Source organism: Aureobasidium subglaciale, assembly GCF_000721755.1.
Source record: "Aureobasidium subglaciale EXF-2481 unplaced genomic scaffold scaffold_4, whole genome shotgun sequence".
Classification (NCBI taxonomy): Eukaryota; Fungi; Ascomycota; class Dothideomycetes; order Dothideales; family Saccotheciaceae; genus Aureobasidium; species Aureobasidium subglaciale.
Window position 1 is genome coordinate 481,709 of NW_013566991.1, and position 17,813 is coordinate 499,521.

Sequence of the window (17,813 nt, forward strand, 5' to 3'; positions counted from 1 at the left end):
TCACAACGAGATAACCTACAAGATCGACTCACCAGGAGCTCAACGAGTCATGAGAGACTCCAAGCATCCAGACTTCGATATCGAGGTCACCCAGTCCGAGAGCATTCTACCTGGAAATTTTGTCGGTCAGACCGAGAAGAGGTAGATGAGGAGTATGATGAGGGAGAGAGTCGCCTAATCATCGCCTGCGATGATTGAGTTGTCGAGGGCACTGTAGAGGGTATTCGGAAAGTCCTTTGTGTATAGGCGACCTAGCCTGAGTATTGTCGAGCGGAACGGAATTCAGAGGCAGGCAGAACAGGAAGGCAAGAAGCTTGAACAAGACCAAGGAGATCCATCCTAATCGCCTCTACCCTTCTTGTTCTTCCTGTCCTTCTTCTGGTTCGGCGTCTCAGTCTTATCATTTTGACCTTGACCTTTTTGGGCCTTACTGGGCCCAGAAGTCTGAGTAGCCTTCGTAGGCATTTTGGGATTGCAAGAGAGACAACTCTGCTTCTTCTTCCAGTATGAATTGGCCGTGAGGTGCTAGAAGCATACAGCCTGATGAGCCCCACAATAATGCCTATCGCCATCGTGGACCAGTCTGCAGTTTCCACGATAACGCTCAGGACAATGGTGAAGCTTCGGCGTGTTGATGTGGATGGGGTCGTCGAGGTCTATGTGCAAAAAAGAGGGAGAGAGAGAGAGAGAGAGAGAGAGAGAGAGAGAGAGAGAGAGAGAGAGAGAGAGAGAGAGAGAGTGTAGAACTCAAGGAGGGAGTGATCTAGCGGTTTGTTTGAGATGGATTGTACTTGTTCTAAGTACCAAAAGCTCCGACGGCAGAATCGCCATAGCTTTCTGAAAAGATGGACAATATCACAAAGAAAACCAGGCAGATGTCAAAGGCAAGGGAGCAGCTAACCAACTCCCTCTGAGCAGAAGAAAGAATTGGGGTTGTACCCAATGTAACAGGAACTTGGATGAAAGAGGGTGTTCTTGACAAGGTGTTGGGCAGCCATAGACGTGAGTATAAGCATCGGACTCCCGGTGACCCACCCCCGAGGATAGTCTCACGGGGGCAACCGGAAATGGGGGGAGGCTCGTGTTGAAGATCTATACTTGAAGATAGATGCAGTGGAGCGCAGAAGTTAGATTTGTCTCATTTTGTATGTCAGCAGATACTCGAGGTCGTAAAATTAAGACATCGACGGCTACGTGGCGAGGAAGACCGATCCGGTTGAGAATTCTAAGCAGTCAGAGCCCGTCAGCTGGTAGAGGTGGGAGTTGTATATGAGGCAAATCAAACGGCAGAACTCGCACGAAGCTTTCAAGAGGAAGCAGAAACAACATACATGAACTTCGACGACGGCAATGGAGGATGCGCTCGGAAACGTAAGTTAGTGGTTCATGTATGAATAGATGTAACAACGACGAGTCAAGGAATTGCAGGAGCAGAGTGGATGACAAATGAGATGCGAAAAGAGTAATACGCAGATACGAACCGGGGAGCTCAAACAACTAATCTTCCAAGCAATAGGCGAGCCTCAGAAGAAGTCTAGACGTCTGAGTGTATTGATCTGGTCAACAGAAGCAACGAGTCTGATGTGTGGGAATGGAAATGGCGTCTCTATGCGAAGGTCGCGGGTTCGAGTAAGATGTGTTCAAGACTGTGACCGAGAAGCACCCTGTGAAGCTGGCTCGTTCTGGTTCGAATTGTTCTGAGCCTTAGCCTTGCCTTTGCTGCCTATCCTTTGGTCGCGCTGTTTCGAAGTTGGCTGGCTTTGGGCTCTCTCCGTCACTAGACTGGACTCAGCGACTCATGATTGGTACCGCGTTTTCCGCAGACGGGTACTTACCACGACAGACAAAACATCCTTGAGTGCTCTTCATGAAAATCGTGGCTCCAGGATGCTTGGTCAGACAGACTGATGAGTTCCATAGAAATGTCTACCATCTTGTGTGATCCATCTGCACAAAGGACCTCTCGAATGTCTCCGAGGACAGTGATGAACTTTGGGCATGTTCAAGTCTCGAGGCGCGAGGTGAGAAGGATATATATATGAAAATCGATCGTAAGTAGAGGGGAGAGAATTTGTCAAGTGAATGGAGTTCTTGCTGGTGCAGGAGGATACTGAATCGATTAGGAAGCATCGTACTTAAGTATCACGCTCTAGAGTAAGGAAGAACGATTTGAGGACCTGAAGACATTCTCAACATCAAAGACGATTTATCTCTAACGAAAGACCTGAAGGACTGCAACATCAGTCACGAAGAGACATGGACCAAAAGATCGAGAAAGTCCTAACTTACTTTGGAAAAATCAGGTAAGAGCAAGACCTACCGGAAGGAAGGTACGCCTGTGAGCCTGGAAGCACGGTCGGATTCTGCCGTGCTTAGAGCTGAGGTTTTAGATGATGCGTGGGCGTGTTTCGTGGCTGATAGCTCGGAAATGATTGACAGACTTTTCGAGACAGGTCTTGAGCTGCAGGGGTATGGCTGTTTCCTCCACGATTGGAGTCAGGTTTCGGTTGTCGATATAGGTGGCTTAGGTGATTTTGTTAGCAGCAGATTTGTTTGACCGAGGCAGGCGCGGTGAACTCGTGCTAACTCCTTCCGCCGCTTGGACACAAGTTGCAAGAAAAATTTCATTCTTTTGGGGGTCGTACGCTAATATTGCAACGAGTCTTCATGGACAGTCCCTTCATCATTGTGTAGATCTGGGCGTTCAGCAAAGATGCCTCCTTCCGCCTCTGTGTCTTTCTCTCTCTCTTCTCGTTCCACCGCGACGCGTCCAATCTCTAGCGCCATGTCTAACCCAAACCCATAGCCTCGATATGCATGCAGCGCTGTGCTCCTTCTTTTTCGCGTGACGATCGAAACACCAGACGCCGGAAGCAAAGGGATGATGGCTGCGTCCCGTGCCGAAAAAGGAATCAAAACGTGGTCGGTCGAAGTGCTTACTCATCGACAGCAACGATGCCATCCTCCTCGCTCTCGTCCTCGTCGCCGCTGACTTCCTGGTTCTCGCGCTCGCGCTTGTCCATGAGGGCCTGGAGTTCGGCTTCATCGTTCTCGGTGACGGCCTTGGGCGCCATCTTGATGGAGCAGGTGCCGCCGGCTGCGGTGATGGCCTTGGCGACCTCCTGGATGGCTTCCTCGAGAACGGTGATACCGATGGTCTTGTCGAGGGTCTGCGAAGTAAGGACGTAGAGAGGAGGGGAAACGAGCTTGACCTTGACTTGGGTGTCCTCGGTGTTGCGGGCCTCAGCCTGGCGCAGGGCGTTCTTGACGGCATCGATTCCTTCGTAGCCGAAGCAAGTGACCTCGATATCGGCGCGGACCTTTGTGGGCTGAGGTGTCAAGCGCTTGCCAATGTATGAAATGAGCTCCTCCTTGATGACGTTGTTGGCGAACTCGACCTCGTCCCAAACTTGCTTGCTGTGCTGTGTGAGTGGTGTGTTCACGCGCGAAGAAATGTGGTGGGGGTTGCGTACTTTGAAATGGAGATTCTGAAGGCGTCGAGACTCGAGCCGTACTTCTTGTCCAACGGCCAGCCAATGTTCTTGTACAGGTCCTCCATGGGGGTTGAAGTCTTCTCGGCGACGTGACGCATGATGGAGTGGACCATCTTGGCCTTGTTGTAGCGGTCCTCGCACTTGAGCACATCCTCGGGCGACACTCTGCGCTTGGACAAATCAATGTAACCCTTCTCCTTGTCGACTCTGAGCACAACGACGACCTCGTTTCTACCAACGCGGATGAGTTTTTGGATGGATCGGATACGTCTTCTGGACAACTCGCTGAGCAAGATCATGCCGTCAATGTTGTCGTATTCGAGCAGCTTGACACTGAGAATCTCCGCGTCAGTCGTTTGCTTCGGCATAGACTAGCTAGCAGGTCCAACTCACTATGCGCCCATCTCGGCGACCTGTCTGACGTTGACCATGACGAGGGAGTCGACATCGGGGTATTTCTCCTCGTAGAAGCGGCAATTTGTGAGCGACATGATGATTGTGTTTCCAGTCTGCTGTTGTATGGGGTAAATATGCGCTGGTGTTTGCTGTGAGTAGAGACTGGCTGCGGCGACAAATGATTCACACGTCGTCAGACCCGCGAATTTCTAGACTCCCGCAATCACCAGTCCGCCGCCATGGGCCTTGGCGCTCTTTTTCGTCCCATCCCCGCCAACAATAAACGCAGAACAACATAAAAACATTGCTGCTTGTCGTCTATGCTAATTCATACTGCTGTGACCTAGATACATCGCAACTCGGCACCGTTTGCTTCCCAACGTGCCCTCTTTATGTCCAAGGCACCTGTCATACCCATCTCTATTTTTTGTCCAACTGCAAATCTGTGCATCTGCATATCCCACCATGTTTCCTGAACGAGTTCGTTCACAATCGTTCAACCATGAGTCGACGTCCTTGTACCGCTCGGCCCCCTAGGCGTCTCGATGGCTTGTACGACTGCTTCGCCTTCCTCCGGGCTCAATATACCATCCAGTATCTCATGCGCGGCATCGAGAGCTTCATTGTCCAACCCGGCCTCGTATACCAGCTGCTCTGAAAACGCAAGTCTAGTCAAAGAGACCAAAAACTTATGATGTCCGCCGGGGATCACCATGAGCTTCTCGCGCAGATTGATCACATCGCCGTAATTCATAAGCAAGTGGTATAGCAGACGAACCGTTAAATTGATCAGACTCGTGGTGAGTTCATGAACCGTACTGAAGTCGGGCGAGTCGCTTGCCACACTCATAATGTCGTGATTTGTCGGAGGAAGATCGTACAGCTTGGTAACCGACACGTGCAACAACCGAACAAGGCGACCGATAGCTGTTCGATGTTGAGCGAGGACTTCACTTCCGTGCTTAGTGACTGCTAGCGAATTCAAGACTCGAATCGTCTCGATTTGCAAAACAGTGACCTCGCTGTCTTCGTAAGGTGACTCCCCAGCTGGCGCCTCTGGCCTCTCGAAAAGAAGAGTGGTCAGACGATCGATTGTGTGACCTTCCAGAGCAGATTGCTTCTCTGGATCGTCCACTATAATACTGAATGACTCTGGCATGGCAGAGCTGCCAAGCATTTGAAGGACGAGCATGATCTGTGGAAGCGGTTGACCTTTGTTTAGCATCATCAAAGTAAAGTCAAACTCCATTCTTCTCCAGAACACTTGGCAGGAGTCGGAATTGAGACTGGCATCAAACGCCATGCCGTGCATCAGAGTCAAGATTTGGTCGACATTGATAGATTTGAGGAGCTGCGAGTCCACCTGTGAGCCCAAAGGTTGGCGCACACGTGGTAGCGCAACCAAATCGATAGTCTTTGTGGCAAGTGGAAGGAAGCGCTCAATGAGCGATAGTTTGGGAGCGTCGGGAGACATGGCCAATACGAATTCGTACAAGTCCAGGATTAAATATATCGGCAAGTGCATCTTGTCATGCAAACATCTTTCCCACAGATCTGAGAAAAGGTTGCACGCAAACGAAGAGAAGTCATCATTTTCGTCTACTCCAATGTATTGGGACAAGCCCTGGGTTATAAGGCCAGATATGGATTGCCCAGGTAATGATGGAAAAGCGAGTCGGCTTAACGTCTCCAACACTCTTTCCTGAGAGTTGGAGAGCCGGTGGTTCATGAGATGTCGAATCAACTAAGCACAGTCAGCTTCGGGAGCTGAAGCTGCTATTTAGGACAAGACCTACCTGGAATTGCGAGTCGTCTTGAGGTCGAATCAAGTCTTCAATTACAGGCGTGGATTCAGCAGCGACTGGAGCAGGTGAAGAGGACACGGAGGTGTGCGGATTAAGCTGTAGCTGAGGAGCAGGACTGACGGCAGCATTCCTCTTACGCTTTTCACCTACCTTTGGGGTAGAAGATTTAGACGTATCCTTTGGCTTGGACGGTGACAGCATTACAATCTCGTTGTCATCAAAGCCATCACGATAAGGCAGAGATTGAGAGGGTTGTCGAGTGAGCCTACCAGTGTTTGATCTGGTAGCCTTGAGCCTCTTCGACCTCTCGTCTCGTGCTTGAGCGAGATCATGCTCCAGGAAACGATTGCTCGTTTCAAAGGCTTCAATCTCCTTCCTCTTTGCATCCAAATCAGCCTTTTGTTTTGCAGCCTCATCTGCGCGAGACTTGTTCAAGGCTTGTAGCTGTTGTTCGTGCTCTTTGGCGTCTTTCTCACGCCTTGCGCGAATGATAGACAGTTCTCCAGCCTGCTTTTGATTCTCCGCTTTGGCTGATTGTAAGGACAATCTGACGGCATTCAGTTCAGCTTCGAGCTGCGCGAGAAGAGTCAGCAAGAGTGGATAGCTGGACGGTTTGACTGCATACCTTTTGAATGTGCGAGTCGATGGCTGTGGAGTCGTTGTGCGGGAGTTGCGGATTATGGTAGTTGAGTTGTTCGTAGTTTGGAGGAGCATCATCGATTACTATAGGCTCTGAGTCATGATAGGAGAGGTTCAAGTTTGCAGATTGCACATAGGACTGTTGTAATTGAGGTTGAAAGTGGATGGAGTCATCGTTCAGGTCAAGAACCTCTTCGTCGTCGTCCAAGCCATAGTCGGACTCTGGAGAGGCTGGAGCATTGATAGGCGGCGGGTCAGTGGCAGGCGGGAGACTTGGACGAGTCAACTTGAGAGGCCTAGTGGCCTGTTGGTATTGCCTTTGCCTGCGAGCGGCGACATCACGCTGGGTGGACGAGAGGGCACCGAACTCCAGATCCTGCAGGGTGGATTGCGGCAATTGATCAAGAGCGCTCTCGTCAAAGTCACGGTCGTCGTCCGAAGCAGCCATGAGCGCGATTGTGGGAGATGGCCATTGTGTTGCGGTCAATGTGTTTGAGGCATGGGCGCGAGGCTGTAGAAGCTTTGGCAGGGCAGTTTGGGCTCTTCACATGCCGCCAAGACGTGGCTGCATGCTGACGCATTTGCTTCGCGACATCTTGATCTTCGTGCCTCGTGCCTGCCGCTTCCCTGCCCGGCCCTGCCAACCCAAGAGCCGTCGACATTTCACAGCCATTTGTGCTTGTTTAGCTTTCTCTTTCACTCTTATCCCCGTCGTCGCAGACTCGTAGTGACGCGACTCAATCTCTCGTCCATCACGACATCACACCTTCGACAGCCTCCCTAAAAGTCTCGTTATCACTGCCGCAAGCTTCCGTTCAACTTCCGTCACAATCTCTACCGCGACCGCTCCTTCACCATGACGAAGCCGAAGAAGGATGTAAAGTTCCAACACAAGGAGGGAAGAAGACCTAGCAGATCCTCCAACGACAGCCAAGATGCTCTCGACAAGGCGAGCCCCACAAGGAGCACCCACCTCACCAAGCCTGAAGTAAGCCGTAACATGTCATACGACGGTGCCTGGACCGACGACGACAAGGCGAGCGACCGCCGTCCAAACGCACCACTCTTCCCATGCTAACGTGCTCACAGCCCCAAGCGCCCGTCCCCCAAAGCGAATATGAGAAGAAGAAGCAGACATTTATCACCAGGACCATCTGGACCCTCGTCATGATCATCTTCTTCTTCGTCGCAATGTTCTCTGGCCACATCTACATCATCATCATCGTCACCGCTATCCAGATCATCTCCTTCAAGGAGGTCATCGCCATCTCAAACGTGCCCAGCAGAGCGCGCCAGCTACGCTTCACAAAGACGCTCAACTGGTACTTCCTTGGAACAACCATGTACTTCCTCTACGGGGAGAGTGTCATCTACTACTTCAAGCACATCATCCTGGTCGACAAGGTCCTGCTGCCCTTTGCTACCCACCACCGTTTCATCAGCTTCATGCTCTATGTCATGGGCTTTGTCTTTTTCGTCGTCTCTCTGGAGAAGGGCCACTACAAGTTCCAGTTCCAGCAATTCGCTTGGACCCACATGGCCCTCTACTTGATTGTCGTCCAGGCTCACTTCATCATGAACAACATCTTCGAGGGCATGATCTGGTTCTTCCTCCCCGCCGCTCTGGTCATCACCAACGACATCTTTGCCTACATCTGCGGCATTACCTTTGGTCGCACTCAGCTCATCAAGATTAGCCCCAAAAAGACCGTCGAGGGCTTCCTTGGTGCTTGGATCTTCACCATCATCTTCGCCTTTGGTCTGTCCAACATCCTGATGCGTTATGATTACTTCATCTGCCCCGTCAACGACCTCGGCGCAAACGTCTGGACCGGTCTCAAATGCGACGTCAATCCCGTCTTCTTGTCCCACACTTACCAGCTCCCCTTCATTCCTCCCAACTGGTCCCATTTGCCTACCACCATCACTGTGGCTCCTGTTCAATTCCACATCATGATCTTCGCTACCTTCGCTTCTCTGATTGCTCCCTTTGGTGGCTTCTTCGCGTCCGGTCTCAAGCGTACCTTCAACATCAAGGACTTTGGCGATTCCATCCCTGGCCACGGTGGCATGACTGATCGCATGGATTGTCAGTTCATCATGGGCTTCTTTGCTTACATGTACTACCAAAGGTATGTTTACCGCTCCATCTTGTCAATAGCCTGTGCTCAAAGCTGACTGTTTTCTAGTTTCATCGCCGTCTACAAGGCCTCTGTCGGTAGTGTAATTGAGACTGCTATCACTGGACTCACTCCTGAACAACAGATGGAAGTTGTCAAGGGATTGAGCAAGCATCTTGTCAACCAAGGTGTCATCAACTCAAAGGTCCTCGAGTACCTTGGCGAGCAGCTCAGGAGATAGGCTTCCTTCGAGCAATGCCCTACCCCAAGCTTTCTCTCCACCTCAAAAGTCACGACAAACTGGCCTTTTTCTTCTCCAGTTAATGTATAAATACCCCTTTTGGTTCTTCTCGAAGCGTATTACCCAATTGTCTCTTCTCGTCAGACTTGCATCGGTTGGACTGCTGTTCTTCTCATTTTGTTTTGGAACAACCCTCGTAGAGATTGCAGCTGTTGCAACCATCAATTTCAATCAATCTTTTTCTTATCTAAACTGTGTTGATCTTAACCTTCTTAAGAACTTCTCATTAGGGTTCGTCCTGCTTGCCGTTACTCCGCTTTCAACTCCATTAGAGGGCCTGACTCCTGGACTTTGCTTCGAGACAAATCACGCCGGGAAAGACAAGACCGCTCAAGGTGTTTAGAACCAAGATTCACATTACTGTGACGATGATGTTTAACAGGGCATCCCGACTGGCTCTAGGCGCCAGCTTTACTAAAGTTCCGTCTTTTTCGGCAACCATCTTGCAAGCCACAAGTTTTCTCTACAACAATCGCGCAGGCTCTCAATTGAATGCGTACCAGCTTGATGATCGAGTAGTAGCAGACAGGATACCGACCCCATTGTCAACGATGACTTTTTCAAGATGACCAAGCTGGCTCGGTGCCACTACTGCAGTAAGGTACAGGACCGTGACTCCATTTTGGCTCAGCGGCACTGTCGTCATACTTGACGATTGGCGAGAGAATCGCATGATTCTCACCCCACTGAGTGGTGAAACTGGCCATGTATTCGGGCTTCAGGATACCGTGTTTACTCCAAGCGTCGCCCAAGACGTACAGAAGCTCTTCAACATGGAGATCTGGCGTCATGGGTGCGAAGTTGTATGTGTCTTGGATCTTTCGGACGATCTCGGGAGAGTACAGGCCAAAGACTTTGCTGAGCTGAATGGCATCGACGGCTGTGAGTGCTACGTTGGCGTGGTAGGAGCCACCATGTTTTGCGCGGTCTCGGAGCGCCAGCATCACATCGATGACTGCGAGGGCGCCGGAGAGCATGTCTGCGATTGGGAGAGGAGGCAAGACACCAACGCCCTCGTCGAATCCATATGCTTTTCCCATGACGTAAGAACATCCAGAGGCTGCATCGGCAATCTGCTGGAAACCGGGTCTTTCGGCGTAGTAGCCATCTGGACCGTAGCAGTTGAGATCGAGATATACTATTCCCTTGTTGCGCTGCTTGATGATGTCGAGAATGCCTTCGAGGCCGAAGCCCTTGCGCTTCATGGAGCCAAGACGGAATGCTTGAACAACGACATCTGCGCCGTCAATTAAATTGTGCAGCTTATCCTTGTCGGCTTGCTTTGTGAGGTCCAGTGCATAGATCTTCTTGCCGGCTGTGAGTGTCAAGCTCAAAGGCTAAGACGTCGCAAGTTAGCGTCTAAGTGCATGCATTGCAGAATGACCGGCGAGGACTTACCTGAAGATCCGGAATGTTCGGACTCTGCACCTTGATGATTTCCGCACCCAGAGATGCAAGTGCAGCGCATGTCGCCGGAGCAGCGATAACTCTTGCTAGCTCGATAATTTTGACCCCGGCGAGAGGTCTCTTGTCCTCGGAGCCTTTGAGTGGTACTGGACCATGGCCGTCGTTGATTCTACGTATGTTCACGAGGGGCTGTCTTGCCAGTGTCTTACCCATGAGGGTCTTTCTCCATTGCTCAGGAGTATAGCAAGTCTGTCCACAGAAGCCATCCTCCATGTTCTTGAGGTCAAGCTCGGCGGCGGAGTATTTGGAGAATGTCTTTTTGAGAACCTCGTATGCTTCGTCCTTGGATGATACATCCATGCTAGCATCGATACCGTAAGATTCGAGGAAGCCAGGGGTGTCCAAGCTGCTCATGATCTGATACCAGACGACAGGATCTTTGGTCGGGTATATCGCCCACGAGCGGACGTATAAAGGTGTCTTGTTGACTACACCGTGGTCGACATCAGTTCCGACCTTGGCCAAGGTACCCGTCTTTTGTATTTCTGCAATATCCATTTTGCCAATACTGACAAGTGCCGGCGTGGCAGGATACAAGCCACACTTGTCTACGTCAATATAGATCTTGCCGACAGCAATGCCTCTAAGCTCATTGAGCTCTTTGCCAACGATGCCTATCATAGCCTGCAAGGCGGCAGTCTTTCATTCGATTAGCCACACCTGACAACTATCACGACTGAGCTACTCACGAAAGCTTGAGACTTTAGGGGGCCAGGAATGATAGGCAGGTCCCTACCGCTGAATTCAACGTTCTCAAGAGCAGCTGCACTGGCCGTGAAGCCAGGCGTAATCTGCGCTAAATGGCGTAACAGACGAGCAGCTTCGGTTGGCAGAGGCGTGAAGTCGACGTCTGCGAAAGTACCTGGACCATAGACATCGGGTCTGATTTCGTGTGCTGCCATTATGTCGATGGAATCCAGTGTAACCTTGGTTATCCGTGCCCAGAAGCTATGGCAGAGGCCCTCTATATAGGCGACTCCTGAGCTCGCGGCATGGCGATGCGTACCCTCTGACGGTATTCAACATGGGTCCGAAGACACCACCGAGACAGAGAGAAGAACGAGAAAGGTTATGCATAGCAGTCTAACTTCCAAAGGTGGGGTGACTATGGGGATGCCGTAGTAAGCGGTAAGCCATGCTGATTGCATCTCACTCCGAAAGCGCATCCATGCAAGCTTGAGATCGGTCTGCGACCCGAAATTTCGCGAAAGTCACCAGCAGAGATGAGATACCAAGGTCAAGCAGGAAGAGTGACACCGAGTCGCCGACAGCAAGAGCGAGAAACCTTAAATCTATTTGACACAACGGCGCCGGCTGCCGAGTTTTCCCCAATACGCAACGGGCCTCGGATGATCGTGCCTGCGTCATGGCATCTAGCATACTCGCGCCATGTTTTATGAACATATGAATACAGGAAGATATAAAGCATTGGACGCCTGACCGGGTATCTGTGCCATCGATCTCAACAAACCACAGGTACCAGTCATGGCTGCAATCAAGACTGTGGGCATTGTTGGAACTGGAGTCATTGGAGCATCATGGACCGGCCTCTTTCTCGCAAATGGTCTGCGTGTTCTTGTCTCCGATCCGGCTCCAGGCTCTAAGCAGAAGCTCGACAAGTATCTCCAAAGCATTTGGCCCGACCTGAAGAAGATCGGTCTCGCACCTGGTGCTTCACTTGACAACTACCAGTTCGTTGGAACCAGTCTGAAGGACCATTACTCGAAGATCGACTTTATCCAAGAGGTGAGTGTAAACAGTCTAGAAGCTTGGTATCAGCAGCCTATTGATACGACAACAGAATGCACCAGAGAAGCTAGAGCTCAAAACAAGTCTGCTGGCCGAGATCGATGCAGCTACGCGCCCCGATGTGGTGATCGCGTCTTCATCCTCTGGACTCCCAAGCTCAAAGTTCATCGGGAAGTGTACGACCAATCCCGGACGAATCCTTATCGGCCATCCATTCAACCCACCGCATTTGATGCCCCTCGTCGAGGTAGTTCCACACCCTGAAACCAGCCAGGATAGTGTCAATACCGCTATTGCCTTCTACAAGTCGTTAAACAAGAGCCCTGTCGTTCTTCACAAAGAGGTGCCTGGATTCGCTGCCAATCGCCTCCAAGCAGCGCTGTGTAGTGAAGCATACTCCCTAGTCAGCCGAGGTGTAATTTCGGCAGAAGACCTTGGTGAGTCATGCCGAATCATTCGACGCGATTTGTTTTTTTTTCCCTAACGAGTGTACAGATCTTTGCGTGACCAATAGTTTGGGCCCCAGATGGGCGTTGACGGGCCCACTGATGTCAAATGCTATGGGAGGAGGCGGAGGCACTGATGGCTTCAGACATTTGCTTGAACACTTGGGCCCAGCTAGTGAGGCTTGGCTCGCGGATATGCGAGAGCATGCTTTCATCTTTAACAAGAAGAGTCTGGACGGACTCAGCGCTAGTGTTGGCGAAGAGCTCGAGGGCAAGGACGTTCAGAAGCTTGAGGCTGAACGTGATAGACTCCTTGTTGAGATCCTGAAGCTCAAGGCTGGCAAATAGCGAACCAAGATAGTTGTAAGCTATCAATCTCTTTAGCACAACGACTCAAAGTACGAAGCGTCGGTGTCAAGCAAGTGAATCAAAGCTCTTGGACATTAGAGCGATATGCACTAAGCGAATTCAGATAGGAATTCGCGATCCGCAGCGGACCTTCCATGACCCCGGACAGATCCAAATCGACTGTCTGTGACAGAGTCTGCAGCTGAGTGCATGTCCATTTAATCGATTGAGCCCTCCGACGTAGCGCCATGTAGTATCTCGTTTCAGGCATGACGAGGGCTTGAACCATTTTGACCATTTCAAAGTTGGCAAGAAACGACATGATATGCGGGTCCCCATCGCTCATGTAGTCCCGGATGGTAGGAAACCACGGTAGCCATGAGCGAACAGGAAAGACTGCCTTCACTTGTCCAGGCTCCGTCAATCCATTCTCTGGCTTTTCAACCGTGTTTATGAGATGATTTTTGAGCTCTTTCGCTGCGGCCAACAAAGCAGGCTTGCCTTTGGCGAGCTTTACCAGGTTATTGAGGCTTCGCAAAGCACTTTCGAGCAGATCCGATCCATCTGCGCGCCATTTTGCGATCTCGTCCTTTCCAGGGATCGGTAGAAATAGCTCAACAACGCTTGACCGACTAGCATGTACGTCCGTACGATCTAGTATCTTATCGCCATATCAGTATTCATCCAGACAGAAGATATCCACTTGGGTACTACCATAGAGATGCCTCGCATGTTCCATAAAAACTCTTCCCTTCTTTGACGTCAGCTCTGGACATCAGCCCACATTCGTGGTACTCACGAATTGGCAGCATTTAACGACAACATGTGGCAAGCGATTATGATACTCTCGTAGTCCAGTACATCGAGACGATCAAAGTGTTCTCGTAACCCACTCAGTGCCATGCCGCGATGGTACAACTGCTCGCAGAGAAGATCGGACGTTCTTGTGAGTCCGTACAGGTGTTGGGCTGCAAGGTTACAGACACAATGACGAAGAAATGGGACCGCATTAGCACGTTCTATTGCCCTGTCCTCCCACGTCAGAAACTTATGTGCGCCATAACAGCTCGACTTACTTTATGAATATGTTAGATCCTATGTTGGTGTCATCAAAATGGCAAGCTTGTGCTTCGAGGGCAATGGTATTCGTATGGTGAATGAGAAAATGTTGTTTTGGGTTAAGATCGAATAGCGGTGTGGTATTCGGTGATCGTGTCATAGTCGTAGCGTGCGAATGACCGCGTAGCAACGCGATCTGCTGGTCTTGGGTTGCAAGTCCTTCTTGATCTCCGGAGACATGGTAGGTGCAAGACACGTGCTTTTTGCGACTATGTCTAACACAGTTCTGACTATGTTTGGGGTTAATTGATTTGGAAAATCAGCAAAGCAGGGTGGAAGACGAATTACCATGTCGGTCGGGTCTCATCACAGCGCACTCTTCGTTCCCTGCAGACGTTGCATCCTGTCCTTCTCTTCAAGTGAGATTTCTTAGTCCTTGGACGTGCCGTGATCTCCATCGTATAGCATTGAGATTAGGTCATGGAGTGTAGCGACGAGAAAATGACGTTGCCCAGCTAGTGGTTCCTCTTGAAAGAGCGACCGTTGCGATGTCTAGATACCCGAACCGAGCCCCGATGAGGCAAGCGCCGATCCGGCAGTCTACCTAGCTAATCACGTCGTTTTCCATGAGATGTGCTCTATTCTCTACAAAGCTCTCCATCATGACCATCATTTCTCGGCTATGACACGAGACGGCATATGCTATGCAATCGAATGTGGTTTTCTACTCAGGCACCACGTCCGCTGTCTGCGGAGAACATGTGAGACGCCTTCCCCTTGGAAGCGTTGGCCTGTACCTACGTCCGAGAGAGAATTAGAAAGCAATACGCATCACTACAGCATCTCGATGCGTATTGCTTCGAGAGGCAGATCTACTGAAATCGCGTCAACCATTGTCCTTGGCGAGCAATGCTGTCCTTCCAGCGTACTAGGTGCATCGTGACAGCGGGTCGGAGAAGTATTCTAACCCTAGAGGACACAATCTTGTTGCGCAAGCCCAGGTTCGGTTTTCCTTTGACGATACTCCTAGCAGCAGTACATAGCGAGCAGAAACATCCGCAGCTCGGGCTAGAGGACGTCCCGTTCCCTGTGCACCCGGATTGCTTATAAAACCATCAATGTTTCAGAGGCGGCTGAAAGTGGCCGGTTGAACTCCGGGAGGACTTCGTTGGATCGGTCAAGGGCGAGTCGGTGCCTTTCACATGCCGATTCCACCCAGCAAAGAGCATCGTGCATCATGACGCCTGTCGCTCGAACAAACCCTCCTTGCGTAGCTTCGAAGTTGATCCTGATCAGCTATGTGAGCCTCTATAAGAGACCTCAAAAATATCTGATATACATCAAATACAACCAAGTCCACATCGATCAAACATGTCTAAAGGTCTTCTTATTACCGGTGCCACCGGCAAGCAGGGTGGTGCGGTCATTGACGCTCTGATCGAGTCTCCATCGCACAGCTCCGAATTCACCATTCTAGCAGTAACCCGCAACCCCACATCGGCCTCGGCATCTGCTTTGCAGAAGAAGTCCTCAGCAATCAAGATAGTGACAGGCGATCTCAACGACATCCCAGGAATCTTTAACGCCGCCGAAGCAATTCACAAACCTATCCATAGTGTCTTCAGTGTGCAGACATTTGCCGGACAAGGCCAAAACGTCGAAAGCGAAGAGAAACAAGGCAAAGCCTTGATAGACGAAGCATTGAAACGCGGCGTCAATCACTTCGTCTACACCTCTGTCGATCGTGGCGGCGACAAATCTCTTGACAATCCGACCGAGATTCCACATTTCCGAAGCAAACACAATATCGAGCGCCATCTGGTCGACAGTACCAAAGGATCAAACATGTCATACACGATTTTACGGCCCGTTGCGTTCATGGACAATTGGGTCCCAGGCTTCATGGGAAAGATGTTCGGTGCAATGTGGACGTCAGCCATTGCGCCAAATCACAAGCTTCAGTTGATCAGTGTGAGAGACATTGGTCATTTCGCCGCTGACGCCTTCCGTAATCCTGCGCGATTCAACAATCGTGCTCTGAGCCTGGCTGGCGATGAGCTTACTTTCTCGCAAGCAAGCAAGGTATGGCAGGAGACCATGGGCTACGGAGCTCCGGTCACATACTCGTTCATGGGCGCTGGATTGTTGTGGGCGAGCAAGGAGCTGGGCACCATGTTTAGGTGGTTTGAGACGGATGGCTACGGTGTAGACATTCCTGCTCTCAAGAAGGAACACCCTGGCTTGCAGACTTTGGGCGACTAAATTTGTGAAGGAGAGTGCTTATAAGAAATAGTGGATTGACACGGAACCAGGGTCGGCACGTGGAGTTCTAGTTTCTGATAACAAGAACGGCTACGTCGGAGTAGTATAGGATGTGAAGGAGATAATCATACCTACGAAGCATCAGTTGTCCTGAAGACGTGGTTTTCCAATCGAGGTGACCCCATGTATAGCCATCCCGATGGAGAAGGCGGTAAATTTACTGCCGCACTTCACTACCACCTATGCAGGTAGGTGGGTATCTGGATAACCACAACTTAGATCGACATCTCCAAAATTCAGACTATCATAGATCATCATCCGTTGGTGTCATACTTGACATGGTAACAGTCCTCCTACCATCACTCTTGACACCCCTGGCTTTGCTTACATCGCTGCGACTGCCTTTATCTTTGCGGTCTCGCTAGCTACTACCCTCAAGCAAAGACCGTCTGAGGTACAATGTTTTCGTGTATCTTGACTAATTTGTCTCCACACGGTAGTTGGACCAAAGCGGGCTCCTGAAGAGTCAGAGCTCATCCAAGATCTAGCCCTGGAAGATTATGCCTCATCATTAGGCAGCATGACCCTGCGCCACCTCTCGAAATAACTTCACGGTCCGTCAACGAGACCATAGATGTATCTGTTTGATGACCGTTCAGTGAGCCGCGTTGATGGATCCCGCTCACAGATCTCACAGATCTCGAAATACTGAGCAGCATGGCAGCTGGATGTTGAGCGGCGCCGAGGACTGGCTCAAGGATGTTGGTGGACATCAAACCGCGGTCAATGGCGCTCAAGTCATGAATCGTGTATCTTTGTGGCGGGAGACTGGTTCGAGAAAGACGAACCCAGTATCAATGCGGGACCTATACCCAAGGCAGACCCGCAATTCCGGCGGATCAACTTCAAAGTTGTCGTCGTAGACATTTGCTTCGACCATGAACTTTATTTATGCGACCTCAGGGAAAAGACTTGTGGTCTCTCAATCTCGCTCTCGGTATGAATTTCGCTAGCACTCCGGGCACCGACGCATAGCATGCTTCCGCTCCAAGAACTACCCGCATGCATACTCTGCAGGATCGACAATGTCGGACGCCCTACCAGATCTTCTGCGTGCACACTTTAAGCTGGGGCTTCCCGTCCTTCTTTCCGCACAGTAGTACAGGTGTATCTAGGGCTCTGGCTCGACATACCCGCAAGACACGGACTTGAATCCCGTCCCAGATTCAGCAAGGACTTTCATGAGTCGTGACACTTTGCTTCACTTCTGGGGAGCAGAATAACAGATCAGAGGAAATAGTCTGATACTGTATTCGGAAGTCCTTGGTAGTCGTTGAATCTCTCCTTCCGAGGATACATGTGATGCTTGCCATCGAACTACCGAGATCAGACGGATATTCTCAATCTTTTCCACATGTTGGCAGGCAATGCTTCCCCACCGCCACTACTTATCATCAGTAAAGAGCCCGCGTGGAAGTTCGACAAGCAAGAAACCAATCCACACTCAGCGGTCGACACGAGCACTTGCTTCTGTTCCGCTAATCCTTTTCTTCTTGCAGCCGAGTATACCTCGATGCATTGAATCATGCATGTAGATGGTGGCTTGGATTCAGATGATAGTAGCTCAGAGACAAGTGATAGTGTCAATGAATTGGTTAGAGAGTGTGGGATTGTTGTTAGTCAGGATTTTAGGCATGAGGAGGAGTATGAGTATCATGATAGGGAGG

At 50.6% G+C, this 17,813-nt stretch overlaps 7 protein-coding genes across 7 annotated transcripts; 3 read left to right on the forward strand and 4 right to left on the reverse strand.

Moving 5' to 3' along the window:
- Positions 1–2,936: 2,936 nt before the first annotated feature.
- Positions 2,937–3,985, reverse strand: AUEXF2481DRAFT_62987 (uncharacterized protein; the record flags this gene model as incomplete). The annotated part of the gene is made up of 3 exons (XM_013490948.1): positions 2,937–3,417; positions 3,474–3,827; positions 3,888–3,985. 3 exons carry the CDS (start codon positions 3,983–3,985, stop codon positions 2,937–2,939), a joined length of 933 nt encoding a protein of 310 aa, XP_013346402.1.
- Positions 3,986–4,386: 401 nt separating this feature from the next.
- AUEXF2481DRAFT_27166 (uncharacterized protein) lies at positions 4,387–6,782 on the reverse strand (the record flags this gene model as incomplete). The annotated part of the gene is made up of 3 exons (XM_013490794.1): positions 4,387–5,634; positions 5,687–6,268; positions 6,321–6,782. 3 exons carry the CDS (start codon positions 6,780–6,782, stop codon positions 4,387–4,389), a joined length of 2,292 nt encoding a protein of 763 aa, XP_013346248.1.
- Positions 6,783–6,953: 171 nt separating this feature from the next.
- AUEXF2481DRAFT_86726 (uncharacterized protein) lies at positions 6,954–8,695 on the forward strand (the record flags this gene model as incomplete). The annotated part of the gene is made up of 3 exons (XM_013491010.1): positions 6,954–7,322; positions 7,424–8,466; positions 8,524–8,695. The coding sequence occupies exons 1-3, from the start codon at positions 7,191–7,193 to the stop codon at positions 8,693–8,695; spliced, it is 1,347 nt and encodes a 448-aa protein (XP_013346464.1). The 5' UTR covers positions 6,954–7,190.
- Positions 8,696–9,315: 620 nt separating this feature from the next.
- On the reverse strand, positions 9,316–11,124 carry AUEXF2481DRAFT_2740 (uncharacterized protein; the record flags this gene model as incomplete). Its single annotated transcript, XM_013490686.1, has 3 exons — positions 9,316–10,092; positions 10,154–10,861; positions 10,912–11,124. The coding sequence occupies 3 exons, from the start codon at positions 11,122–11,124 to the stop codon at positions 9,316–9,318; spliced, it is 1,698 nt and encodes a 565-aa protein (XP_013346140.1).
- Positions 11,125–11,606: 482 nt separating this feature from the next.
- Positions 11,607–12,765, forward strand: AUEXF2481DRAFT_86728 (uncharacterized protein; the record flags this gene model as incomplete). The annotated part of the gene is made up of 3 exons (XM_013491011.1): positions 11,607–11,968; positions 12,024–12,408; positions 12,467–12,765. Exons 1-3 carry the CDS (start codon positions 11,708–11,710, stop codon positions 12,763–12,765), a joined length of 945 nt encoding a protein of 314 aa, XP_013346465.1. The 5' UTR covers positions 11,607–11,707.
- On the reverse strand, positions 12,650–14,692 carry AUEXF2481DRAFT_548777 (uncharacterized protein). Its single transcript, XM_013491074.1, has 5 exons — positions 14,173–14,692; positions 13,842–14,114; positions 13,565–13,792; positions 13,480–13,516; positions 12,650–13,426 (listed from the first exon to the last, which is right to left on the reverse strand). Exons 1-5 carry the CDS (start codon positions 14,280–14,282, stop codon positions 12,845–12,847), a joined length of 1,230 nt encoding a protein of 409 aa, XP_013346528.1. The 5' UTR covers positions 14,283–14,692; the 3' UTR covers positions 12,650–12,844.
- A 503-nt stretch (positions 14,693–15,195) lies between these two features.
- Positions 15,196–16,086, forward strand: AUEXF2481DRAFT_2742 (uncharacterized protein; the record flags this gene model as incomplete). The annotated part of the gene is made up of 1 exon (XM_013490687.1): positions 15,196–16,086. One exon carries the CDS (start codon positions 15,196–15,198, stop codon positions 16,084–16,086), a length of 891 nt encoding a protein of 296 aa, XP_013346141.1.
- Positions 16,087–17,813: the final 1,727 nt, after the last annotated feature.

Excerpts from the sequence above, each read along its gene's own strand:
- AUEXF2481DRAFT_548777 (XM_013491074.1), bottom strand. The coding sequence starts at position 14,282 with ATGGAGATCACGGCACGTCCAAGGACTAAGAAATCTCACTTGAAGAGA. Across the intron at positions 13,517-13,564 it reads TCGTTAAATGCTGCCAATTC|GGAAGAGTTTTTATGGAACA; the intron begins GTGAGTACCACG and ends ACGTCAAAGAAG. Across the intron at positions 13,427-13,479 it reads ACATGCGAGGCATCTCTATG|ATACTAGATCGTACGGACGT; the intron begins GTAGTACCCAAG and ends TATGGCGATAAG.